Source organism: Oncorhynchus keta, chromosome 1 (genome assembly GCF_023373465.1).
Source record: "Oncorhynchus keta strain PuntledgeMale-10-30-2019 chromosome 1, Oket_V2, whole genome shotgun sequence".
NCBI lineage: Eukaryota > Metazoa > Chordata > Actinopteri > Salmoniformes > Salmonidae > Oncorhynchus > Oncorhynchus keta.
Window position 1 is genome coordinate 38,007,659 of NC_068421.1, and position 27,965 is coordinate 38,035,623.

At 45.5% G+C, this 27,965-nt stretch overlaps 1 protein-coding gene across 1 annotated transcript in view; it reads left to right on the forward strand.

The window, feature by feature from the left end:
* The window catches only part of LOC118396334 (zinc finger protein neuro-d4-like), a 54,099-nt gene extending 27,427 nt beyond the window's left edge, over positions 1-26,672 (forward strand). The window contains exons 9-12 of the mRNA XM_052524042.1: positions 20,721-20,840; positions 21,125-21,237; positions 22,706-22,787; positions 23,146-26,672. Of these exons, the coding sequence (XP_052380002.1) occupies positions 20,721-20,840; positions 21,125-21,237; positions 22,706-22,787; positions 23,146-23,216 (386 nt within the window). The 3' untranslated portion in view covers positions 23,217-26,672. The remainder of the gene's footprint in view (positions 1-20,720; positions 20,841-21,124; positions 21,238-22,705; positions 22,788-23,145) is intronic.
* The last annotated feature ends 1,293 nt before the right edge of the window (positions 26,673-27,965 follow it).

Here is a 27,965-nt window from a genome sequence, read left to right on the forward strand (position 1 = left end):
ACACACACACTCACCAATACATGCACAAAACTCAATCCTCTTGTGAAATGAAAATAGAAGCCTATTGTTTGTGTGGGTGTTTCTATCTTATGGTTTTCCCAATATGCTAAGTGTCAAGTTGCAGATGCACCCCCTCCTTTATATTACACCATATATAATGATATTACTATTAATGGTTATAATGAAACTGGTCCATACATTATTCATGTAATATTCTCCCTAAAATGTGGCTAGACTAGAGTCTGTAAGCCTGGTTCAGGCAAAGTTAAAGGAACACTCCAACCAAAAAACTATATTTTAGTATTTGTTGCATTAGTCCATTGTTGATATAGTCCCAGAATATTTTGCATGTCCGCAATCAAGTTTTCAAGACATATTTTGAAATGCAGAACTTTCAAAATGCAGAAATCCAAATGGAGTAGAAGATTTGCTGAAATCCAAAGTCTCTTTCTGCTTTTTTAAAATGTAGTTATTTTACCCCCCCATCATCCTCTCCCTCTTCTCTCTGACTCTCTCTCCCCCTCTTCTCTCTGACTCTCTCTCCCCCTCTTCTCTCTGACCCTCTCTCCCTCTCTTCTCTCTGACCCTCTCTCCCTCTCTTCTCTCTGACCCTCTCTCCCTCTCTTCTCTCTGACCCTCTCTCCCTCTCTTCTCTCTGACCCTCTCTCCCTCTCTTCTCTCTGACCCTCTCTCCCTCTCTTCTCTCTGACCCTCTCTCCCTCTCTTCTCTCTGACCCTCTCTCCCTCTCTTCTCTCTGACCCTCTCTCCCTCTCTTCTCTCTGACCCTCTCTCCCTCTCTTCTCTCTGACCCTCTCTCCCTCTCTTCTCTCTGACCCTCTCTCCCTCTCTTCTCTCTGACCCTCTCTCCCTCTCTTCTCTCTGACCCTCTCTCCCTCTCTCCGTTTCCCATCAGTTTGATGAATGACAGATTATTCCACAAGGAGATGAGATTCTCTCTTTCCCTCTCCTCTCTCTCACGGTTCACCATGCCTTCTTTCCTCTCCCTCTTCTCTCTGACTCTCTCTCTCTCTCTCTCTCTCTCTCTCTCTCTCTCTCACGGTTCACCATGCCTTCTTTCCTCTCCCTCTTCTCTCTGACTCTCTCTCTCTCTCTCTCTCACGGTTCACCATGCCTTCTTTCTCTCCCTCTTCTCTCTGACTCCTCTCTCTCTCTCTCTCTCTCACGGTTCACCATGCCTTCTTTCCTCTCCCTCTTCTCTCTGACTCTCTCTCTCTCTCTCTCTCTCTCACGGTTCACCATGCCTTCTTTCCCTCTCCCCCTCTTCTCTCTGACCCTCTCTCTCTCTCTCTCTCTCTCTCTCTCAGTTTGATGAATGACAGGTTCACCATGCCTTCTTTCCTCTCCCTCTTCTCTCTGACGGTTCATGCCTTCTTTCCTCTCCCTCTTCTCTCTCTCTCTCTCTCTCTCTCTCTCTCTCTCTCACGGTTCACCATGCCTTCTTTCCTCTCCCTCTTCTCTCTGACTCTCTCTCTCTCTCCCTCTCTCTCTTTCACGGTTCACCATGCCTTCTTTCCTCTCCCTCTTCTCTCTGACTCTCTCTCTCTCTCTCTCTCTCTCTCTCACGGTTCACCATGCCTTCTTTCCTCTCCCTCTTCTCTCTGTCTCTCTCTCTCTCTCTCTCTCTCTCTCTCTCTCACGGTTCACCATGCCTTCTTTCCTCTCCCTCTTCTCTCTGACTCTCTCTCTCTCTCTCCCTCTCTCTCTTTCACGGTTCACCATGCCTTCTTTCCTCTCCCTCTTCTCTCTGACTCTCTCTCTCTCTCTCTCTCTCTCTCTCTCACGGTTCACTCATGCCTCTCTTTCCTCTCTCCTCGGTTCACCATGCCTTCTTTCCTCTCCCTCTCTCTGACTCTCTCTCTCTCTCTCCCTCTCTCTTTCACGGTTCACCATGCCTTCTTTCCTCTCCCTCTTCTCTCTGACTCTCTCTCTCTCTCTCTCCCTCTCTCTCTTTCACGGTTCACCATGCCTTCTTTCCTCTCCCTCTTCTCTCTGACTCTCTCTCTCTCTCTCTCTCTCTCACGGTTCACCATGCCTTCTTTCCTCTCCCTCTTCTCTCTGACTCTCTCTCTCTCTCTCCCTCTCTCTCTTTCACGGTTCACCATGCCTTCTTTCCTCTCCCTCTTCTCTCTCTCTCTCTCTCTTTCTCTCTCTCTCTCTCTCTCTCTCTCTCTCTCTCTCTCTCTCTCTCTCTCTCTCTCACGGTTCACCATGCCTTCTTTCCTCTCCCTCTTCTCTCTGACTCTCTCTCTCTCTCTCTCTCTCACGGTTCACCATGCTTTCTTTCCTCTCCCTCTTCTCTCTGACTCTCTCTCTCTCTCTCTCCCTCTCTCTCTCTCACGGTTCACCATGCCTTCTTTCCTCTCCCTCTTCTCTCTCTCTCTCTCTCTCTCTCTCTCTCTCTCTCTCTCTCTCTCTCTCTCTCTCTCTCTCTCTCTCTCTCTCTCACGGTTCACCATGCCTTCTTTCCTCTCCCTCTTCTCTCTTACTCTCTCTCTCTCTCTCTCTCACGGTTCACCATGCCTTATTTCCTCTCCCTCTTCTCTCTGACTCTCTCTCTCTCTCTCTCTCTCACGGTTCACCATGCTTTCTTTCCTCTCCCTCTTCTCTCTGACTCTCTCTGACTCTCTCTCTCTCCATTTCTTTCTCTCTGCTTTTGTCTTGTGATTTATCCATCGCTTGTTTTTTTCCTTCATTTTCTTTCTATATTTATTTCCATTGCAGGATTTGAAGCCGATTGTTCAATTGAACTGCAGCATAGAAATTCATGGCTGCCTCTCGATTTTTTTTTTCTTCATGAAGTGACAGAGGCAGGGGGGGTGGGGGGTGGGGGCTGGTTTTGGGCATTGATGTGACGGGGGATTGAGGAGGGGGAGAGGGGGGGGGGTGTTTACTTTAGAGGTCGGCCCTCTGGTGTGCACCTGAAAATTGGTTTTGTGAGCAGAAAGAGTCAAGCCAGTACTCGTTAAGTCCTCTCCCCAAAACAGAATTGAGATTCCGAGTCTGGTTTATCTGGACGGACAGACGGTCGGAGGAGTGAGAGCAGGAGGGGGGGATGGAGGGAGGGAGGGGGGAATGGAGGGACGGAGAGGTGTAACATGTAATTGAGCCCTTTTTGAAGGTCAGCGTCCTTTTGTTCCTGTTTTTCTTTTTGAATATATTTATTTCTTTTAAATTCTTTCCCAGTTTCACCTCGCTCACAAAATGGCTTCGCTCACCTTGCTCCGCCACTGTGAGAAGGAATCCTTGTGATCAGCTATAAGGACTAAATGAATTATGTATCAACCCTAAAATGGCGTCCTGGCTGTCTCTGTTCTCTTTCTCTTTTTCTCGCTCTCTCTGTCTGTCTGTGGGGTAGAATACTATATGTGGAATGAGATCTATGGAGTCTGGTGGTTGGTTCTGTTCCAGCATATTCACATGTGATGAAAGTCCTGCAGGAAGAGAGAGCGAGTGGTCTTTTTAATGAGAGTCTAGTGACAGTGACAGTGGAGGGCCTGTGTCACTGTGTCATTGTAGGGACCTCGAACGTTCAGGCAGCTTCACAGACACTATAGAAGCTCCAGTCTAGAGCGCCCAGTTCAATTGTATGTAGTTGTTACAATATTTTGTGAGTGGGCAACATATACTATCATCCAAAATGGACAAGTTGAATTATTTTGCCATGTTAAATGATTTTATAATGCGCTAATGTGGACAGTTTGTGTTACTGCCTTACACAAACTCGCAGTTACAATTGAGTGATTTTGACCTCAGATTGTTGATGTTAATATAACAGTTTATGGTCATCAAGATAAAACTAAATAAATTTCTTTAAACAGATAACTATACTGAACAAATATATAAACACAACATGTAAAGTGTTGGTTCCATGTTTCATGAGCTGAAATAATAAGATCCCATATCTTTTCCATTCGCACAAAAAGCTTATTTCTCTCACATTTTGTGCACAAATGTAACATCCTCGTTAGTGAGCATTTCTCCTTTACCAAGATAATCCATCCACCTGACAGGTGTGGCATATCAAGAAGCTGATTAAACAGCATGATCATTACACAGGTGCACCTTGTGCTGGGGACCATACACGGCTACTCTAAAATGTGCAATTCTATCACAAAACAATGCCACAGATGTCTCAAGTTTTGAGGGAGTGTGCAATTGACATGCTGACTGCCGGAATGTCCACCAGAGGTGTTGACAGATAATTGAATGTTCATTTCTCTACCATAAGCCGCATCCAATGTCATTTTAGAAAATTTGGCAGTACATCCAACCGGCCTGACAACATTTACATTACATTTTACATTTAAGTCATTTAGCAGACGCTCTTATCCAGAGCGACTTACAAATTGGTGCATTCACCTTATGACATCCAGTAGAATAGTAACTTACAATAGTGCATCTAAATCTTAAAGGGGGGTGAGAAGAAATACTTATCCTATCCTAGGTATTCCTTAAAGAGGTGGGGTTTCAGGTGTCTCCGGAAGGTGGTGATTGACTCCGCTGTCCTGGCGTCGTGAGGGAGTTTGTTCCACCATTGGGGGGCCAGAACAGCGAACAGTTTTGACTGGGCTGAGCGGGAACTGTACTTCCTCAGTGGTAGGGAGGCGAGCAGGCCAGAGGTGGATGAACGCAGTGCCCTTGTTTGGGTGTAGGGCCTGATCAGAGCCTGGAGGTACTGAGGTGCTGTTCCCCTCACAGCTCCGTAGGCAAGCACCATGGTCTTGTAGCAGATGCGAGCTTCAACTGGAAGCCAGTGGAGAGAGCGGAGGAGCGGGGTGACGTGAGAGAACTTGGGAAGGTTGAACACCAGACGGGCTGCGGCGTTCTGGATGAGTTGTAGGGGTTTAATGGCACAGGCAGGGAGCCCAGCCAACAGCGAGTTGCAGTAGTCCAGACGGGAGATGACAAGTGCCTGGATTAGGACCTGCGCCGCTTCCTGTGTGAGGCAGGGTCGTACTCTGCGGATGTTGTAGAGCATGAACCTACAGGAACGGGCCACCGCCTTGATGTTAGTTGAGAACGACAGGGTGTTGTCCAGGATCACGCCAAGGTTCTTAGCGCTCTGGGAGGAGGACACAATGGAGTTGTCAACCGTGATGGCGAGATCATGGAACGGGCAGTCCTTCCCCGGGAGGAAGAGCAGCTCCGTCTTGCCGAGGTTCAGCTTGAGGTGGTGATCCGTCATCCACACTGATATGTCTGCCAGACATGCAGAGATGCGATTCGCCACCTGGTCATCAGAAGGGGGAAAGGAGAAGATTAATTGTGTGTCGTCTGCATAGCAATGATAGGAGAGACCATGTGAGGTTATGACAGAGCCAAGTGACTTGGTGTATAGCGAGAATAGGAGAGGGCCTAGAACAGAGCCCTGGGGACACCAGTGGTGAGAGCGCGTGGTGAGGAGACAGATTCTCGCCACGCCACCTGGTAGGAGCGACCTGTCAGGTAGGACGCAATCCAAGCGTGGGCCGCGCCGGAGATGCCCAACTCGGAGAGGGTGGAGAGGAGGATCTGATGGTTCACAGTATCGAAGGCAGCCGATAGGTCTAGAAGGATGAGAGCAGAGGAGAGAGAGTTAGCTTTAGCAGTGCGGAGCGCCTCCGTCATACAGAGAAGAGCAGTCTCAGTTGAATGACTAGTCTTGAAACCTGACTGATTTGGATCAAGAAGGTCATTCAGAGAGAGATAGCGGGAGAGCTGGCCAAGGACGGCACGTTCAAGAGTTTTGGAGAGAAAAGAAAGAAGGGATACTGGTCTGTAGTTGTTGACATCGGAGGGATTGAGTGTAGGTTTTTTCAGAAGGGGTGCAACTCTCGCTCTCTTGAGGACGGAAGGGACGTAGCCAGCGGTCAGGGATGAGTTGATGAGCGAGGTGAGGTAGGGGAGAAGGTCTCCGGAAATGGTCTGGAGAAGAGAGGAGGGGATAGGGTCAAGCGGGCAGGTTGTTGGGCGGCCGGCCGTCACAAGACGCGAGATTTCATCTGGAGAGAGAGGGGAGAAAGAGGTCAGAGCACAGGGTAGGGCAGTGTGAGCAGAACCAGCGGTGCCGTTTGACTTAGCAAACGAGGATCGGATGTCGTCGACCTTCTTTTCAAAATGGTTGACGAAGTCATCTGCAGAGAGGGAGGAGGGGGAGGGGGAGGAGGATTCAGGAGTGAGGAGAAGGTGGCAAAGAGCTTCCTAGGGTTAGAGGCAGATGCTTGGAATTTAGAGTGGTAGAAAATGGCTTTAGCAGCAGAGACAGAGGAGGAGAATGTAGAGAGGAGGGAGTGAAAGAATGCCAGGTCCGCAGGGAGGCGAGTTTTCCTCCATTTCCGCTCAGCTGCCCGGAGCCCTGTTCTGTGAGCTCGCAATGAGTCGTCGAGCCACGGGGCGGGAGGGGAGGACCGCGCCGGCCTGGAGGATAGGGGACATAGAGAGTCAAAGGATGCAGAAAGGGAGGAGAGGAGGGTTGAGGAGGCAGAATCAGGAGAGGTTGGAGAAGGTTTGAGCAGAGGGAAGAGATGATAGGATGGAAGAGGAGAGAGTAGCGGGGGAGAGGGAGCGAAGGTTGGGACGGCGCGATACCATCCGAGTAGGGGCCGTGTGGGAGGTGTTAGATGAGAGCGAGAGGGAAAAGGATACGAGGTAGTGGTCGGAGACTTGGAGGGGAGTTGCAATGAGGTTAGTGGAAGAACAGCATCTAGTAAAGATGAGGTCGAGCGTATTGCCTGCCTTGTGAGTAGGGGGGGGAGGTGAGAGGGTGAGGTCAAAAGAGGAGAGGAGTGGAAAGAAGGAGGCAGAGAGGAATGAGTCAAAGGTAGACGTGGGGAGGTTAAAGTCGCCCAGCACTGTGAGAGGTGAGCCGTCCTCAGGAAAGGAGCTTATCAAGGTATCAAGCTCATTGATGAACTCTCCGAGGGAACCTGGAGGGCGATAAATGATAAGGATGTTAAGCTTGAAAGGGCTGGTAACTGTGACAGCATGGAATTCAAAGGAGGCGATAGACAGATGGGTGAGGGGAGAAAGAGAGAATGACCACTTGGGAGAGATGAGGATCCCGGTGCCACCACCCCGCTGACCAGAAGCTCTCGGGTGTGCGAGAACACGTGGGCGGACGAAGAGAGAGCAGTAGGAGTAGCAGTGTTGTCTGTGGTGATCCATGTTTCCGTCAGTGCCAAGAAGTCGAGGGACTGGAGGGAGGCATAGGCTGAGATGAACTCTGCCTTGTTGGCCGCAGATCGGCAGTTCCAGAGGCTACCGGAGACCTGGAACTACACGTGGGTCGTGCGCGCTGGGACCACCAGATTAGGGTGGCCGCGGCCACGCGGTGTGGAGCGTTTGTATGGTCTGTGCAGAGAGGAGAGAACAGGGATAGACAGACACATAGTTGACAGGCTACAGAAGAGGCTACGCTAATGCAAAGGAGATTGGAATGACAAGTGGACTACACGTCTCGAATGTTCAGAAAGTTAAGCTTACGTAGCAAGAAACTTATTGACTAAAATGATTAAAATGATACAGTACTGCTGAAGTAGGCTAGCTGGCAGTAGCTGCGTTGTTGACACTACACTAATCAAGTCGTTCCGTTGAGTGTAATAGTTTCTGCAGTGCTGCTATTCGGGGGCTAGCTGGCTAGCTAGCAGTGTTGTTTACGTTACGTTGCGTTAAAAGAACGACAATAGCTGGCTAGCTAACCTAGAAAATCGCTCTAGACTACACAATTATCTTTGATACAAAGACGGCTATGTAGCTAGCTATGTAGCTAGCTACGATCAAACAAATCAAACCGTTGTACTGTAATGAAATGAAATGAAAATGTGATACTACCTGTGACTGCGACCGGGTTGTTGAGTGCTATTCAGTAGACGTTGGCTAGCTGTTAGCTGTTAGCTGTTGGCTTGCTAGCAGAGTCTCCTACGTTAAGGACGACAAATAGCTGGCTAGCGAACCTCGGTAAGTTAAGATAATCACTCCAAGACTACACACTCTAAACTACACAATTATCTTGGATACAAAGACAGCTATGTAGCTAGCTAACACTAAACTAATCAAGTCGTTCAGTTGAGTGTAATAGTGTAATAGCACTACAGTGATGCTAATCTGTGGGCGTTTGCTAGCTGCTGGGCGAATAGCAGTGAAGGCTACGTTAGGGCGACGAAATACGATAATTATGCAATTATCTCTGATACAAGGACGGCTATGTAGCTAGCTAAGAAGCAATTGCTAAGATTAGACAAATCAACCGTTGTACTATAATGAAATGTAATGAAATGTAATGAAAAAGTTATACTACCTGCGGAGCGAAGTGCGATGCGACCGCTCGCTCCAACCCGGAGTCCACGTGTAATCACGCCATCCCAGGACCTCCACATCCGGCTTCTTCACCTGCGGGATCATCTGAGACCAGCCACCTGGACAGTTGATGAAACTAAAGAGTATTTCTGTCTATAATAAAGTCCTTTTGTAGGGAAAAACTCATTTTGATTGGCTGCACTCCTGCCCAGTCATGTGAAATCCATAGATTAGGGCCTAATTAATTTATTCCAATTGACTGATTTCCTCATACGAACTGTAACTCAGTAGAATCTTTGAAATTGTTGCATGTTGCGTTTTATGTTTTTGTTCAGTATATATTTGGTTTGGTACCATTAATTAACTCGTCCACCTGTCCATCGCATTATTTAAACCGCAGTTGTGAAATTCAAACTCACAAATGGCGAGGGAAAATGGGGGCGCTCTCTTTATAAAATCCGCCGGCCACAAACAAATACGTGTATTTGACATTCAAGCGATCACTCAAAGAGTCTATTTAGACCTACCCATGGAGAGATGATTCTGTGAAATTTTCCAGTCCAAAAAGTGTTGTATTTCCTTCTGTGTATTGGCCAGCTACTGTAAACATTGTCCCACAAGGAAGTGAGTTGATAAAAACAGGTTCTCATCCATCGACAGGTATATCTAGTGTACCCAGAGCACAAATGACACATGTAGTGGCAGTGAATTGTCCCAGTACCATTGATTTCCATACAATATTGACGTGAGTGATTCATCTGCGTATTTATTACAGTAGAACAAGCGAATCAATTTTAGTCTGGAATGACCACTTGGTAAATTTGATGCGTGAGAAGGTAAGGTACTAATTTAGCAATTTGCAAGTTATCTGAACAAGTGTGTGTGTGTGTGTGTGTGTGTGTGTGTGTGTGTGTGTGTGTGTGTGTGTGTGTGTGTGTGTGTGTGTGTGTGTGTGTGTGTGTGTGTGTGTGTGTGTGTGCGTGTGTGTATAGGGAGTAATTGTATGTATGTATTAGTCTTGAACATATCACAACTTTTTTCAGCATATTGATTATGAATTTATTTTAAAACTGCAGTTTTGACACTTGGCTATATAGAGTTGAAATCGGAAGTTTACATACACCTTTACATACAGCCAATGACATTTAAACTCAGTTTTTCACAATTCCTGACATTTAATCCTAGTAAAAATTCCCTGTTTTAGGTCAGTTAAGATCACCACTTTATTTTAAGAATGTGAAATGTCAGAATAATAATAGAGAGAATGATTTATTTCAGCTTTTATTTCTTTCATCACATTCCCAGTGGGTCAGAAGTTTACATACAATCAATTAGTATTTGGTAGCATTGCTTTTCAATTGTTTAACTTGGATCAAATGTTTCAGGTAGCCTTCCACAAGCTTCCCACAATAAGTTGGGTGAATTTTGGCCCATTCCTCCTGACAGCGCTGGTGTAACTGAGTCAGGTTTGCAGGCTTCCTTGCTCACACACACTTTTAAGTTCTGCCCACACATTTTCTATGGGATTGAGGTCAGGTATTACTGACCACTCCAATACCTTGACTTTGTTGTCCTTAAGCCATTTTGCCACAACTTTGGAAGTATGCTTGGGGTCATTGTCCATTTGGAAGACCCATTTGCGACCAAGCTTTAACTTCCTGACTGATGTCTTGAGATATTGCTTCAATATATCCATGTACTTTTCCTACTTCATGATGCCATCTATTTTGTGAAGTTAACCAGTCCCTCCTGCAGCAAAGCACCCCCACAACATGATGCTGCCACCCCCGTGCTTCACGGTTGGGATGGTGTTCTTTGGCTTCCAAGCATCCCCCTTTTCCTCCAAACATAACGATGGTCATTATGGCCAAACAGTTCTATTTTTGTTTCCTCAGACCAGAGGACATTTCTCAAAAAAGTACCATCTTTATCCCCATGTGCAGTTGCAAACCGTAGTCTGGCTTTTTTTATGGCGATTTTGGAGCAGTGGCTTCTTCCCTGCTGAGCGGCCTTTCAGGTTATGTCGATATAGGACTCGTTTTACTGTGGATATAGATACTTTTGTACCTGTTTCCTCCAGCATCTTCACAAGGTCCTTTGCTGTTGTTCTGGAATTGATTTGCACTTTTCGCACCAAAGTACGTTCATCTCTAGGACACAGAACGCGTCTCCTTCCTGAGTGGTATGACGGCTGTGTGGTCCCATGGTGTTCATACTTGCGTACTATTGTTTGTACAGATGAACGTGGTACCTTCAGGTGTTTGAATATTGCTCCCAAGGATGAACCAGACTTGTGGAGGTCTACATTTTTCTTCTGAGGTCTTGGCTGATTTCTTTAGATTATCCCATGATGTCAAGCAAAGAGGCACTGAGTTTGAAGGTAGGCCTTGAAATACATGCACAGTTAAACCTCCAATTGACTCAAATTATGTCAATTAGCGTATCAGAAGCTTCTAAAGCCATGACATCATTTTCTGGAATTTTCCAAGCTGTTTAAAGGCACAGTCAACTTAGTGTATGTAAACTTCTGACCCACTGGAATTGTGATACAGTGAGTTATAAGTGAAATAATCTGTCTGTAAACAATTGTTGGAAAAATGACTTGTATCATGCACACAGTAGATGTCCTAACCGACTTGCCAAAACTATAGTTTGTTAACAAGAAATGTGTGGAGTGGTTGAAAAACAAGTTTTAATGACTCCAACCTAAGTGTATGTAAACTTCCCAACTGTATAAAAAACAGGAAGCAGCAACAGTATAATTTTCAACTAATGTTTGAGGAATCTATAATCGTACTTTTATCATTTTTTTTCCGACATGAATCAACTTAATCAGGTAAAAACTACTGAATGAACCCAAAACCTTGCTCTGATTTATTGATGTTGATGCTATAAGTGAAATACTGAAAAATGAGTTTGTCCTGGCAAGTCATTGTGTCCGTACTGTAGCAGACAGGTACAGGACATGGTAGCCTATAGAGGAGACTGAGTAGTGATGCAGGCTGAGAGAGGACATGGGTGGTGGGGGCAGGGCAGTACCGTCAGGAACATACAAAACTCACCACCTGAACACACTACATGATCAGCATAGTCAGTCCCAGTTGCTCAGTCCTTTGCTTGCTGTAAACGGGGCTGGGACTTTGTCTACCAGATTGCCCCACCTTGGTAAGGAATGCCTCTTATTAGAGCGAAGACCATTCTGGGCTTTACCAAGTTACTTCCTCAACCTCGACCGTCACCTTTAGCTGTAATTCTGGTCTGGTTTCCTCCTGAACTTTCCACATGCTGGTGCCAGTGCCGGTACAGTAGCTTCCTACATAGCCAGACCAGCTCACGCTGCCTGCCGCCCAGCCACTGCACTGCCTCCTCTACTGCAACAAAGCAGGAAGAGAAAACGTCTGTTGCCTAGCAATCCGGTTGCTATAGTGACAGGCTGGGTTCCCTCCTAAAGAGTATGTTGTTATGTACATTGAGTAGGGAGGGGAAGAGGGGAGGGAGTGAAATTTTGGCTTTGGAGGGGTTGAAACGGAGGGGGCAGAGGAGTTCATTAAATGCAACAGAAAGAAGAAAGCGAGAGAGAGAGAGTGAAAGAAGGAGAGTGAGAGTAAAGAATTCTCTTTATGATTTATCATATATATTACCCCAGACAGGGAGAAGGCAGGCTGATATTGCACTGCTTCATTTGGTATTCTGTATTAACAGAGGAGAGGCTTGCCAGGTTAGGATTGGATCCTCAGTCATTTGGCCATCTTAGTATAACCCCCCCATCCTGCTCATGAAAACATGTCTGTCTGTCGGAGCCTAGACACACACACAAACAAACAACCTATATCTTACTAGGATATCTTATATGTACTGTACTGTATACCTATGTTGCTGTCTAAATTCCAGCGTTTCCTCAGTATTGATTGGGCGGGTCAGACAATGGGACCTAACTGCGGCTAAGAGTCTGAGTTTAGGGGCTTTTTAAACAGGATTTTACATTGTAGAATAATAGTGAAGACATCAAAACTATGACGAAAAAAGTGTTAAACAAATCAAAATATATCTTGTATTTGAGATTCTTCAAAGTAGCCACCCTTTGCCTTGATGATAGCTTTGCACACTCTTGGCATTCTCTCAACCAGCTTCACCTGGCATGCTTTTCCAACAGTCTTGAAGGAGTTCCCACATATGCTGAGCACTTGTTGACTGCTTTTCTTTCACTCTGCGGTCCAACTCACCCAAAACCATCTCAATTGAGTTGAGGTCGGGTGATTGTGGAGGCCAGGTCATCTGATGCAGCACTCTATCACTCTCCTTCTTGGTCAAACAGCCCTTACACAGTCTGGAGGTGTGTTTTGGGTCATTGTCCTGTTTAAAAACAAATGATAGTCCCACTAAGCACAAACCAGATGGGATGGCGTATCACTGTAGAATGCTATGGTAGTCATGCTGGTTAAGTGTGCCTTGAATTCTAAATAAATCACTGATAGTATCACCAGCAAAGCACACATCATATAATCACACCACCTCCTCCATGCTTCACGGTGGTAACCGAATGAGAAGGTGTGTACAAACTTTTGACTGGTACTGTGTATATATATAAATAAATACATGTGTATGTACTGTTTGTGTATTTGCTACAGACAGAGTGAGCCTCTTATGCTGCCATTTTATTTCAAATGAAAAAAAAAAAAACTTTATTTAACTTGGCAAGTCAGTTAAGAACAAATTATTTTTTACAATGACAGCCTAGTAACTGCCTTGTTCAGGGGCAGAACGACAGATTTTTACCTTGTCATCTCAGGGATTCGATCTTGCAACCTTTCGGTTACTAGTCCAACGCTCTAACCACTAGGCTACCTGCCGCCCCATAGTGTGTGCAGGTCAGTGTGATTACAGTGCAGCCAAAGATCAAGTTTTATTATGCACCAAAATCTCCACCGTCCTCTCGCTTTACAATGTCATTCTGTTTCAGACCCACAATGCACTGGGACTTACGCAACCTACTGACTGGACAGGGAAGAGAAACGAGCATGTTATTGCATTGCGTCTTGCTGGTGTGTTTGTGTGTGCGTGCATGTGTGTTTAATAGCGAGGAAGAGATAGGGAATGGGAAAAGGAGGTGGAGACAGATGGTGTAGGTATTTGTGTGACAATAGACGATTGCAGGGGGGGGAAAAATCTAATTTCCTCTGTGAAAGAGAGAAGCACAGACAGGATGAGAAAGAGGAAACGTTCCTCATGAGATATCTCATCTGTGACTGACACTCTTCGTCTGACTGACTCGGTCTCTCTCCCTGCATAATACTGGATCCATTGTCTATGTGTGTGTGTGTGTGTGTGTGTGTGTGTGTGTGTGTGTGTGTGTGTGTGTGTGTGTGTGTGTGTGTGTGTGTGTGTGTGTGTGTGTGTGTGTGTGTGTGTGTGTGTGTGTGTGTGTGTGTGTGTGTGTGTGTGTGTGTGTGTGTGTTAGCGCCACAGTTATGGATGAAGATCATCATGAATATAAAGGAACCGTCATAACCTTTTCTTTCTTTTTAACTGCTTGCTGAAGACTGGACGCCCATTTCTGCTGTAACATGGACTACAACGTGATGAAACTTTGTTGCTCCTTGCTGAAATAAGCGAGGTGTTGTATCAAACAAGTCTTCGGTTGCCTAGGCAACGCCCTCCCAGCTCAAGCTTATATCATCAAATTCATGAAAACGTAGCCACTACACTACCGTTCAAAAGTTTGGGGTCACTTAGAAATGTCCTTGTTTTTGAAAGAAAAGCACATTTTATTTGTCCATTTAAAATAACATCAAATTGATCAGAATTACAGTGTAGACATTATTGATGTTGTAAATGACTGACTATTGTAGCTGGAAATGGCTGATTTTTTTATGGAATATCTACACAGGTGTACAGAGGCCCATTATCAGCAACCATCACTCCTGTGTTCCAATGGCACTTTGTGTTAGCTAATCCAAGTATATAATTTTAAAAGGCTAATTGATCATTAGAAAACCCTTTTGCAATTGTTAGCACAGCTGAATACTGTTGTCCTGATTTAAAGAAGCAATAAAACTGTTCTTGTTCTGAGAAATGAAGGCTACACCATGTGAGAAATTGCCAAGAAACTGAAGATCTTGTACAACGCTGTATATTACTCCCTTCTCAGAACAGCGCAAATGAAATAGTGCCCTCAAAACACCAGTCTCAACGTCTACAGTGAAGAGGCGACTCCGAGTTCCTCTGTCCAATGTCTGTGTTCTTTTGCCCATTTTAATATTTTCTTTTTATTGGCCAGTCTGAGATATGGCTTTTTCTTTGCAACTCTGCCTAGAAGGCCAGCATCCCGGAGTCGCCGCTTCACTGTGGACGTTGAGACTGGTGTTTTGAGGGTACTATTTAATGAAGCTGCCAGTTGAGGACTTGTGAGGCATTTGTTTCTGAAACTAGACACTCTAATGTACTTGTCCTCTTATTCAGTTGTGCACCGGGGCCTCCCACTCCTCTTTCTGTTCTGGTTAGAGCCAGTTTGCACTGTTCTGTGAAGGGAGTAGTACACAGCATTGTACGAGATCTTCAGTTTCTTGGCAATTCTCCGCATGGAATAGCCTTCATTTCTCAGAACAAGAATAGACTGACGAGTTTCAGAAGAAAGTTATTTGTTTCTGGCCATTTTGAGCCTGTAATCGAACCCACAAATGCTGATGCTCCAGATACTCAACTGGTCTATAGAAGGCCAGTTTTATTGCTTCTTTAATCAGAACAACAGTGTTCAGCTGTGCTAACATAATTACAAAAGGGTTTTCTAACGATCAATTAGCCTTTTAAAATGATAAACTTGGATGAGCTAACACAACTTGCTATTGAAACACAGGAGTGATGGTTACTGATAATGGGCCTCTGCACAGCCATTTCCAGCTACAATAGTCATTTACAACATTAACAATGTCTATCTACACTGTATTTCTGATCAATTTGATGTTATTTTAATTAACAGAAAATGTGCTTTTCTTTCAAAAACAAGGTCATTTCTAAGTGACCCCAAACTTGAACTGTAGTGTATATGGACAATTATATTCATACTCGTGTATTAATTTACTTCTACCTGATGCCCTTCATGAAGGTTTTTGATTGCGTTATTATTATTATTTTCTCATAATCGAAAACCTTAATCGATGAATACAAATATAATTGTACGGGGTCTTAAATGACCCCGTTTGCATGAATTTGATGCTATAAGCTTGACGCCCATTCAAAAACAGCACGGGGCTTTCACATGGTGTAGCAGAGGAGAGGAGAAAATGTGTGGAAAACAAAAACACTATAACTGTCATCCAAAATTCCATGACCGTCACAGCCCTAGTGTGTGTATGCATTGGATGAGAGCTGATACTGAAGGATGGATTGGGGGCAGAGGGACTCCCATTCGTCACGTTAAAGAGAGAGGGTGGGGGTTGGGAGTGGAACAAGCCTTTAAAAGTTATTATGCAAAGACATGCTGGCTATAAATCTTGTGTGTTTGTGCGCGCGTTTGTCTCGGTGTGCTTGTGCGTGTGTGCGTGTATTGTCTGTGAATGTGAGTGTATGGATACGTTATATTAGTGTGTATCTGTATGTGTGTCCTGGTGTGGTGCTCCCCTCATTAACCAGCCTGGCGACAGGAGTGCAGAGTGTGTGTTTGACACAGGAGCAGCCACGTCTTCACTTCCCCTCTTCTCTTCGTGTTCTGCCCTTCCTCTCTCCTCTTCCTAAGCATCTTCCTCTCCTCTTCCTCTCTCATCTTCCTCCTCATCTTCCTCTCCTCTTCCTCTCTCCCATCTTCCTCCTCTTCCTCCTCATCGTCCTCTCCTCTTTCTCCTCATCTTCCTCTCTCCTCTTCCTCCTCCTTTCCCCTTCCTCTTCCTCTCCCCTCTTCCTCATCATATTTCTCTCTCCTCTTCCTCCTCATCTTCCTCATCTTCCTCTCCCCACTTCCTCTCCCCTCTTCCTGTCCCCTCTTCCTCTCCTCCTCCTCCTCCTCCTCCTCTCTCCTCTTCTGTTCTATTTGCTCCCCTGCCATGCTGGAATGTGTTTTGTGTTGTGGGGACGGCAGTGTGTAGGTGAGACTAGGAGCTGATCTGTGTCCCAGGATCATCACTGGTTAACCCTAGACTCGTAGGATTGCTTTAGTAAAACCCTGTTTTATTGTCAGTTGCAAAACCACACTAACTAAGCTAAGCTATCTAATAGTTGGCCCTGTGTATGAGTTTCAGCTCAATGTGCTGTATGTTTGGACCTGTGTGAAAAGGTTGATGTTCATTGTGCTGTATGTTTGGACCTGTGTGAAAAGGTTTATGTTCATTGTGCTGTATGTTTGGACCTGTGTGAAAAGGTTGATGTTCATTGTGCTGTATGTTTGGACCTGTGTGAAAAGGTTTATGTTCATTGTGCTGTATGTTTGGACCTGTGTGAAAAGGTTTATGTTCATTGTATGTTCAGAAAACAGAGTGAATAGACATGGGTGAGAGAGCAAAAGAAGGAATGAAAGTGTGGAGGAGAGTGAGAAACAGAGAAAGTGAGAGCAGGCAACAGGTGCTTGTGGGTATTCCTGCGGAAGTGCTAATTCGATAAGGCTGTGGCCACTTTATCGACCAGCCAGTGCGGTATGGCTCTTAGGCTAGAGATTGTGCTAGAATGAGATTGTGAAAACTCCAGGAGCAGGCTGTATTGAGAATGAGGGAGTGAGAAAGGGAGAGTGAGTTGGAGAGAAAAAGGAGAGCACGGAGAGAGAGAGAGGGCTGGAGAGAGACCGGGAGAGTGAGAGATTGGAAAAGAGGAAGAGAGAGGGGATAGAGAGTGTGAGAGAAGCAGAGGGGAGAGGAAGAGAGGTAGAGAAGCTTATACTTAGAGAGAGAGATAGGTAGGCGAAGAGAGGACAGAGATAGGAGGAGAGAAAGCGAGAGAAGGGAATGGAAGGGAAGGGGGAGATATGAGAGGGGTGTTTGAGGATTCATCTCTCTCCCCTAATTCCCAGTGGGTTCCCAAGACACACTTAAAAGCTGTGAAGTGTGCTGTTCTGCCTGTATTCTCCCAGTAATTGGAGGGGTGTTACAGGAAAGGTGGAGCTGGAGTTGAGATGGAGGGAGGTGTGTATCACCCTTGACAACCTCAGGAACGTGCTACCTCTCTGGCACATGTTCTTTGTCTGTCTGTCTGTCTGTCTGTCTGTCTGTCTGTCTGTCTGTCTGTCTGTTTGTTTGTTTGTTTGTTTGTTTGGTCTGTCTGGTTTGGTCTGTATGTCTCTGTCTGGTTTGGTCTGTATGTCTCTGTCTCTCTGTCTGGTTTGGTCTGTATGTCTGGTTTGGTCTGTATGTCTCTGTCTGGTTTGGTCTGTATGTCTCTGTCTCTCTGTCTGGTTTGGTCTGTATGTCTCTGTCTCTCTGTCTGGTTTGGTCTGTATGTCTCTGTCTCTCTGTCTGGTTTGGTCTGTATGTCTCTGTCTCTCTGTCTGGTTTGGTCTGTATGTCTCTGTCTCTCTGTCTGGTTTGGTCTGTATGTCTCTGTCGCTCTGTCTGGTTTGGTCTGTATGTCTCTGTCGCTCTGTCTGGTTTGGTCTGTATGTCTGGTTTGGTCTGTATGTCTCTGTCTGGTTTGGTCTGTATGTCTCTGTCTCTCTGTCTGGTTTGGTCTGTATGTCTCTGTCTCTCTGTCTGGTTTGGTCTGTATGTCTCTGTCTCTCTGTCTGGTTTGGTCTGTATGTCTCTGTCTCTCTGTCTGGTTTGGTCTGTATGTCTCTGTCTGGTTTGGTCTGTATGTCTCTGTCTCTCTGTCTGGTTTGGTCTGTATGTCTCTGTCTCTCTGTCTGGTTTGGTCTGTATGTCTCTGTCTCTCTGTCTGGTTTGGTCTGTATGTCTCTGTCTCTCTGTCTGGTTTGGTCTGTATGTCTCTGTCTCTCTGTCTGGTTTGGTCTGTATGTCTCTGTCTCTCTGTCTGGTTTGGTCTGTATGTCTCTGTCGCTCTGTCTGGTTTGGTCTGTATGTCTCTGTCGCTCTGTCTGGTTTGGTCTGTATGTCTGGTTTGGTCTGTATGTCTCTGTCTGGTTTGGTCTGTATGTCTCTGTCTCTCTGTCTGGTTTGGTCTGTATGTCTCTGTCTGGTTTGGTCTGTATGTCTCTGTCTCTCTGTCTGGTTTGGTCTGTATGTCTCTGTCTCTCTGTCTGGTTTGGTCTGTATGTCTCTGTCTGGTTTGGTCTGTATGTCTCTGTCTCTCTGTCTGGTTTGGTCTGTATGTCTCTGTCTGGTTTGGTCTGTATGTCTCTGTCTCTCTGTCTGGTTTGGTCTGTATGTCTCTGTCTGGTTTGGTCTGTATGTCTCTGTCTCTCTGTCTGGTTTGGTCTGTATGTCTCTTGTCTCTCTGTCTGGTTTGGTCTGTATGTCTCTGTCTCTCTGTCTGGTTTGGTCTGTATGTCTCTTGTCTCTTAGTCTGGTTTGGTCTATATGTATCTCTCTCTCTGTCTGGTTTGGTCTGTATGTCTCTTGTCTCTTAGTCTGGTTTGGTCTATATGTCTCTCTCTCTCTGTCTGGTTTGGTCTGTATGTCTCTTGTCTCTTAGTCTGGTTTGGTCTATATGTCTCTCTCTCTGTCTGGTTTGGTCTGTATGTCTCTGTCTCGTTCTCCCTCCCACCCTCGCTTTCATCCGTCTCCCTCCGCTCTCTCGCTCTCTTTTTCAATCCCTCTCTCTCTTTCTCTGTCCGTCTCAAGGATGTACTACCTCAGGTTAGCATCTCAGACTTTAAGCAAGGCCTCAGGCATTTAATCATCGATGGGCTTTCCTTTCTGAGCAGGCAGGCCAGCGGTCAGCCTGCTCACTCACAGATGTGTCAGGGCCTGCTGATTCACTCTCAAGGGTCCTCACAGCCTCACGGTCCGCAGAGCCCGAGAGCAGCACTGTTTGTAGTATGTGCCGTCTGGCATATATTTTTATGTAACTGTGTGTGTATATACAGTTTTGCCCATCAGGGACTGTGGTAAAGCAGAGTCAGCGGTAGTCTGTTGAAATAAAAGACATAGAGAGCCAAGGGCTTTTTCTTTTTTCTTCAACTCAAAGTGACATATTTAATGAATGAACCTACATGCATAAAATATGTACATATTGTATGTAGACCATACATACCTCTGTGCCCAAGTGGCAAGTGTTGTAGACGAACGTGGGGATAGTGGTATGTTTGCCACAGTCCCCTGATTGTACGTAATGTTCCACTCCACTGTACATTACTGCTCATCATTATACAATCCAGTACAGAGCTGGCTGCTGCGCTGGTACCATGGACAGCTCCTCTCTTCTTTTCTGCTACCCCCCCATCCTGATCAGAGTTTTTTAAATTTTTTCGCTAGGGATTACAGACCAGCCCTCTGGAGTAGAAAACTCAATCTCCTCTCCACCCCTCCCCCAGCCACAATCCACCCTGGGCTGGATTAATGAGGGTCCTGGCTCTCCAAATCACACACCACACAGCAGCTGATTACTCCACCATGAACACTGCTGTGTGTGCGTGTGGGTTTATGTATTCGAGATGAATTCCTGTGTGTGTTGTCTGGTATACTGTATGTCGGTTTGTCTTCATCTGTCTTACGTGCGCCACTGGTGAGTCATTGTGACGTTCCTCTGTCCATTGCATTACATCTTAATACAGGAAAAAAGGACATATACAAATAGACTGTCCTGGTTACGTGATCAGATCTATTAAAGGTATTATGCAATCGACTGCAGTCAGTGAGACTGAGAGGATGCATGCAGGGAGACTTTCCTCTCCTTTTAATGGTTATTCTAAAATGGCTTCCCACCGCGCACCTGCCGCTTGACGCACAGCAGGTCTGTACCAGCCCCCCCACCACTCCTTTGACAATATTAAACAGACCCCTGGGCCTCCCAATGGATTTTCCTCCCCGTCTTCCTCCTCCCATCCCTGGCTGAGCACGAGCTGGCGAGTCCCAGGCTTCAGCGGGCCTGCTGCTTGCTTTACCAAAACCAACATATGGAGGAGGGAGAGTCTTATCCAGCTGGGATGCTCTGCAGTCTGGCTGGCTGGAAGTCTCATATTTGCCATTTCACTCAATGTTTCCTGTCTCTGCCTCTTTCCCTCGTTATTGCTTTCTCTCTCTCTCTCTCTCTCTATCTATCTTCCTCTTTCCCTCTCCAAACCAGCGATGTTCTTCCTACATCAGTCTAGTTCTAAGATTGTTGAGTCCTCAGCTCTACACCAGCTTCGGTAGCAGGTCATCAGTAACCACAGACCACAGCTTTAGACTCAGTGCTCTGGGTCTGTGCTCAATGGTGCTTCATACAAATGCTGGATCCCGAAAAATAGAGCATAGAATATAGGAGTAATATGCAGCTTTTCTGTAGGAGAGCGTTTATTATGGAAAGAGCTCTATCGTATGTAACCTTTCCACCTGTGTGATTTCAGCTAAGAAAGCTGCAGATGGGTCGGTCATCCCTAACGGCTACTGTGACTTCTGCCTGGGCGGCTCCAAGAAGACCGGCTGTCCCGAGGACCTCATCTCCTGTGCCGACTGTGGACGCTCAGGTGCGGACAGACAGACACTCCTATGGACTCCAGTTTTAGTTGGTTTTAAATGTGTCATTATTACACAGCCGTTATTAAGTTTTAGAGTTATGGAAATAAGCATAACATGATGATGATGATGATAAGGAGCAACATGAAGTGTGTGTGTGTGTGTGTGTGTGTGTGTGTGTGTGTGTGTGTGTGTGTGTGTGTGTGTGTGTGTGTGTGTGTGTGTGTGTGTGTGTGTGTGTGTGTGTGTGTGTGTGTGTGTGTGTGTGTGTGTGTGTTGTTCTCTGTGTCCCCAGGCCACCCGTCCTGCCTGCAGTTTACAGTCAACATGACGGCAGCCGTACGGACCTACCGCTGGCAGTGTATCGAGTGCAAGTCCTGCAGCTTGTGTGGCACCTCTGAGAATGACGTGAGCGCCACACGCGCACACACACACACGCCCCTTCACACTCCCAAAACATCTATACTGAACAAAAATATAAATGCAACATGCAACAATTTCCAAGACTTAACTGAGTTACAGTTCATATAAGGAAATCAGTCAATTGAAATAAATTCATTAGGCCCTAATCTATAGATTTCATATGACTGGGAATAAATATATGCATCTGTTGGTCACAGATACCATGAAAAAAGGGAGGGGCGTGGATCAGAAAATCACCATTTGTCTCATGCAGCGTGACACATCTCCTTCGCATAGAGTTGATCAGGCTGTTGATTGTGGCCTGTGGAATGTTGTCCCACTCCTCTTCAATGGCTGTGTGAAGTTGCTGGATGTTGGTGGAACTGGAACACGCTGTTGTACACAACGCTCCAGAGCATCCCAAACATGCTTGTTGGGTGACAAGTCTGGTGAGTATGCAGGCCATGGAAGAACTGGGACATTTTCCAGGAATTGTGTACAGATTCTTGCGACATGGTGCCGTGCATTATCATGCTGAAACATGAGGTGATGGCGGCGGATGAGTGGCACGATAATGGGCCTCAGGATCTTGTCACGGTAACCCTGTGCATTCAAATTGCCATCGATAAAATGCAATTCTGTTTGTAGCTTATGCCTGCCCATACCATAACCCCACCGCCGCCATGGGGCACTCTGTTCACAACGTTGACATCAGCAAACCGCTCACCAACACGACGCCATACACGTGGTCCACGGATGTGAGGCCGGCTGGATGTACTGCCCAAAAGAACGACGTTGGAGGCGGCTTATGGTAGAAATGAAAATGTTAGTCTCCCCGACAACAGCTCTGGTCAACATTCCTACATTCAACATGCCAACTGCTGTGGCAGTGTGTTGGGACAAACCGGCACATTTTAGAGCGGCTTTTTTTTATTGTCCCCGGCACAAGGTGCACCTGTGTAATGATCATGCTGTTTAATCAGCTTCTTGATATGTCACACCTGTCAGGTGGATGGATTATCTTGGCAAAGGAGAAATGCTCACTGACAGGGATGTAAACCAATTTGTGCACAGAATTTGGAGAAATAAGCTTCTTGTGCATATGGAACATTTCTGGAATCTTTTATTTCAGCTCGTGAAACATGGGACCGGCACTTTATATTTTTGTTTAGTGTATATCCCAACCTCCATTTACCCCAACACACGCTCGCCTGGACTCTCCTCCTCCAGTAGGATTAACACCCAATGGCACTTGTTTTTACAACAGGGAATTCAATATTGGGGATAGATCAAACGGGTAAAGGGAAGGTTACTACCACACTGAAAAAAAATGGGCGCAAACACGCAGCAAATCTGGGCCTGTGTGGTAGGTGTAGTGTGTTAATCTGGTTAAACATTACAGATACATATTTGCTCCTATATTTGATTGATAATGACATAACGTTATTTGTGTTTGTGTGTTCCCTTGTTCCAGGATCAGTTACTATTCTGTGATGACTGTGACAGAGGCTACCATATGTATTGCCTGAGCCCCCCTATGGCGGAGCCCCCAGAGGGTAGGTACACTACAGGATATGTGGAGGATATAGGCAGTAGTCCTATAGAATACTGTATAGGATACCTAGGCCGGCATATTGCCGGTAATTGATGACCATGCAATGACTGGGTTCATAATGTCACTTATACAGTTGGTGAATTATAGGGGAAAGTGCATGTGCTGAATGCGTGTGTCATCAGCATGTCCACTTGACATGGCTAAGAGATTGCAAATCTCCCACGCTGTTTGACCACAGTACGTGGGGTTGCACTCGCAACAGTCAGCCAGTGTTCAATTTACAGTGTTCATTTATCCTGCTAGGATTAACCCTTGGGCTTTTCAGTAACCAGTGAACTTGTGAACTGTTGATCTTCCAGGGAGCTGGAGTTGCCATCTGTGTCTGCGGCAGCTTAAAGAGAAGGCCTCGGCCTACATCACCCTGACCTAATCTACCACGCTACACCGCCCCCCACACCCACCCACCCCAAACATGGCAAACGGACCTACTACAATGTGAGAAGACTCCCCCAAGCCCCTGCAGTTTTTCCTCCTCTATGAAACGACAACAGACGTCCGTCCATCTCTCCTGTCGTCAGGTCTCCCAGCCCCAGCTGTTTTAACGTCAATGGAAGCACCTACTTCCCAGGGTGCACCATGCTCCATCCAGGTCTCCCCCTGTCTGTCCCTGCTGAGTCCCAGCCACCTGCCGCTGGAGTCCCCTCCACCTCTGGCCCAGGATGAACCACCTTTTACCCCAGCAGCATCAGGGAGAGCATCTGATTATCAATAGTCTAACTGGCCCTTCACCTTCTGTCTCCGAAGAGCCGTTTATCAACAGCCCACAAGGGCACTTTCTCTCCTGTGAAGGGTCCTTAGAGGAGCCCTAATGAGCATCAGCTGCCACTGTGGCCCTATACTCCCATAGCTCGGCTGTGGCCCTGGCAGTGGAGTACACACGGAGAGGGAGAGGCAGGCCGTAGTGACGCCTAGACTCCTCGTTAGGTTTAAAGCAGCTGCAGCCCCGCCCCCTTCCTCCCACATGGCGCCTCCACTCAAAGCCTTTGACGGTGAAGTACTCTGGGATTGATACCATCGCCCGGAGCTATTGTTGCTTGATGACATTTGCAGAGGAGAGGGAGTGGAGAGGTTGTCACTCTGCCATCAGCCACTTAGATCAAATTGTGTGTCCAAAAAAAAATTATGAATTAGAGCAAATGTTTTCCCCAACTCTTGTTACCTTCATTTCCTTAAAAAAAAAAAACTGAAAAAGCCAACATGAGACTGCTATGACTTTGGTGGAGCTTGGTGTATTTTGGCTGTGTGTGTAGCAAGAATGTAGGTATGTTTTAAGTGTGGACAATGCAGATTTTAATGTCTGGCCTTGTCAAAAATACAGGGCCCAAATTTTTTTTTTTTTTAACTTTATTTGCATGGTGTTAACATTATAGTTTTTAAAAATATTTTAAGGATAAAATGTATTTAAGAAAGCACACTTAATTCGCAATAATGTGTTTGTTGACCCATTTGGGTAAAGTTGAGTGTGTGTGTGTCCATTTGTATTTGTATGTGTGTGTGTGTGTGTGTGTGTGTGTGCGTGTGTGAGTGAGTGAGGGTAAATGTGCCCTCCTAAAACTGTGTGGAAGTGAGAGCCAACCGTAGCCAACCAGGTGCTAGGCAGGACCTATGGCAGGGTCGGGGAGCAGGAAGGGGAGGGGCTTCTGATTCCTAGAAACACCACCATGACTTACTGTATTATGTTTTCTGTTGGACCAAACGAATTCAAGCCAGCTTGCGCCGTTTCTCTCTTCCGAGCCCTTGTTTTTTCTCGAAGGATAACTAATTTTTGTGAAAAGTCATCAAAACTAGTAGAATGAGCGCTTTACTATCTGCAAGACTGCTTTGCGTGCTAGGACCTTGTAATATAATGTGCTTTCAAAGAGTAAGCTAAAAGCAGAGGACTTCTACTAACTGGGACGCCAGCATGTGTTTGTGAGCTTGCACTGAGACAAGTCTTTTTTTCAATCCAAAGTCCCCTCCCCCAGTGGCCTATCTGACTGGACTATTGCATCACGCTGCAACTTTGATTGGTCCAATGATTCCTCTTCCTAGAGCTTTAAGTTGGGAGGCATTTTGCTGTAAATAGATTGTCACTCTCTCCATCTATCAAAAAGACTAATTGCAATTTCATAATTCACCGTCTCTCAGTGCACATCGAAATATGAACTCAAAAATACAATTTCTGTCTATTTTAATGCACTTAAAAGTGGTTATCATATTTGCCTCCATATTTGTAATGTCTCTACTCCTCAAATGTATGTGTTTATATTCTACTATGGTATGATCCAACACACACAGCCATGTTGGGGAAAAGGTCACTACCTGCGCTACCCAAAATGTATGTACCATCATTTTAGCCATGTGATACCAGAAATTATCTTGATTTCATATTTTGATATTTACTTTATTTATTTTTCTCTCGAATAACTAGGGATGTTTTTACCTCTTCTCTCTCAGAATTGTTCTCTTGTTTGTTTATGTTGGTGTTTTTGTACTTCAAACATTTTGCACAGTGTGTTTGTTTGGCATGTGTGTGTACGTGTGTGTGTCTATGTGTGTGACAGAGAGAGGGGGGGACACACAGGCACACTTAAAGGCGCTGTCTGTCAGTGGTTCTGTTCCAAATTACACCCTTTCCTCTTTGTAGTGCACTATTTTGAACAGTGGCCATAAGGCTCTGGTAGAAAAATAGTGCACCACATAGGGAATAGGGTCCCATTTGGGGTGCACACATTGTCTCTTTAATCTAATAATGAGGTCATAGAAAAACAAACAGTCAGTCGACGGTTATTATTTTTCAAACTTCCTCTCCATGACACAAGCTGCATGCCGATACATCCAAGACTACAGTTAACACTAGTGTACTGTGTTAGAATGGGTACTGCTGAGGCCTCAGTCCTTGCTACTGTAGTTGGCCCTGAGTGACAATAGCCTGATCCCAGATCTGTTTGTGCTGTCGCATGACAATGACCCTTAGAGTTGGTAAGACAGCACACAGATCTAGGTTCGGCCAGAGTGACAGAATGTCATTCTACTGACTGTAGTGTCAGTAGAATGTGTCATGATAGATTGTCTTTTGAGGAGTCTGTCCATTAAAAGGACAATGTGGAAACCTTCAAAACATTACGGTTTCATCCTTTTATTTAAGTTTCCCACCAATATCCAATCAGAGTTGTGTTCAGAGCCGGTACTGAGGTAATAGCCAGGGGATGACGTGATTCTGTGTGGGTGAGGTGAACTGATCTCACTGATAATAAGCCTTTACTTCTGAATTTATTCCTGGCACTTAAGAGGATGTGGTGGAGTCAAACTACTTTGATTGTACTCTCTGAGAGGATGCAGTTGCAGAAAGAGGTAGGTAGGGGGTCACCCAGTGATCTATCCTGTTCCGTCTCAGCATCCTTCACTCCCTCCCCATCTTTAGACTGGGGGTGGGATTTGAAAGGAAAGATTATTGGCCAGTCCTCAAACGAAGCAGGATTTTGGCCCTCTTGTAAATTACCGTGCTGTGATCTTGCTTGCACTTCTTATTACCAAAATAATAAATTCCTGTGTGAGTGTGTGCACATTTTCCTTTCTTGTAACTGTCTGTTGGGAAAAAAGAACCACTGGATAAAATGAATTTGTTGGTATTTACCCTGATGGAGATCAAATCTTCCTGGACACGTGGGTTGTTTTTTCCTTCTCTACCTGGGAACGCTTTGAAATATTGACTGCAACTGCATAGCTGTCATTCATTCACTGTAAATTCATCTTGTCTTTCTCGAGGCACCCAATTTTTCCACATTTTTCTCTCCTGACTTCTTTTTTCATTTTACAAACAATCATAAATAAAAGTTGTAACCCCTGAAAACGTCTGCTGTGGTGTGTGTCTGTGTGGAGCCTCTGAACACCCACCGATCCAGCAATGTTTGTGTATTTCTGAGGAAAATGCGAGAAGCTGTAAATTCATCCCATTATGTGTTAAGTGTCATAAATATGTTATTTACAATAGATGGTTTGGAGCTTGGATCCATAAACCCACGTGTGCACTTTTCTCCCCAAAATATAATGATCTACCAAAGTATGATTGCATTACTTGAACCTCTTACAACTTGAAAGTAAACAGGTTCTCTTTGAGCTACAATGTTTGTATGTGATATATTGGAGAATAGGCATCTATCATACTGTAGTCCTGGAGACCTGGCAAGTGAAACAAATCCTGAATTCCATTCTTCACCTTCCAGAAGCCAAATAAATTTAAAAAACACACAAGAAAAAGAGGGCCACCAGAATCTTCACTATGCACACTCTTTTCCTTGGGGGAAATGTGTAGATAAAAATACATATATTCTTGGATACTGATTCTTCCATCCGTTCCTTGGCAAAATTCCCACTTCCACCTTATCCCAAATTCTGTAAATCCCTCCAACCATCCAACAGACTACCACTAGCCTATTCCCCCTCTTCCTACCCACGTTATGCTGACCCCTTGTCTCCCTCTTCCATCTCTAAGGATGTCTGTGAAGCTTTTCTGTGTGTGTGTGTGTGTGTGTGTGTGTGTGTGTGTGTGTGTGTGTGTGTGTGTGTGTGTGTGTGTGTGTGTGTGTGTGTGTGTGTGTGTGTGTGTGTGTGTGTGTGTGTGTTTATAGTACTGTATGCATGTTTTGTGTTTGTGTGTATCTGTATGTGAAAGGGGGTGGGGGGGTTGAGACTCCCAGCCAATTACCACATCTACCAGACAGGCTCAGACTGCCTCTGTGCCATCCAATCAGAGAAGAGCTGCGCATAGCTGGGCCCAGGGTGGTTGCCATGGTAACTCTGGGGCTGTTTGCATGGTGGATGATGGAACAGTGATGGATTACAGTAATGGGGTGTGGGGAGGGAGGGAGGGAGGACTCATACATAAATATATTGGAAATGTATGAATACATCTTAAATGAATTGACGTTAGGAAAGAAGAGGGAAATGAAGGGGGTGCAATTGGGTATTGGGGGTGCCTAAAATGTAGGCTACCTATTTTATTCTGTCTGTCTGGTCTAAGGCTGATAAGGCTTAAAGAATAGTCTGGAATGCCGTCTCACCTTTTGTCTCCTCAAGTCATTGGGACATTAGGAACTTAGACAGTGCTCTGAATGATTTACTCAGTCCAGATATGGCC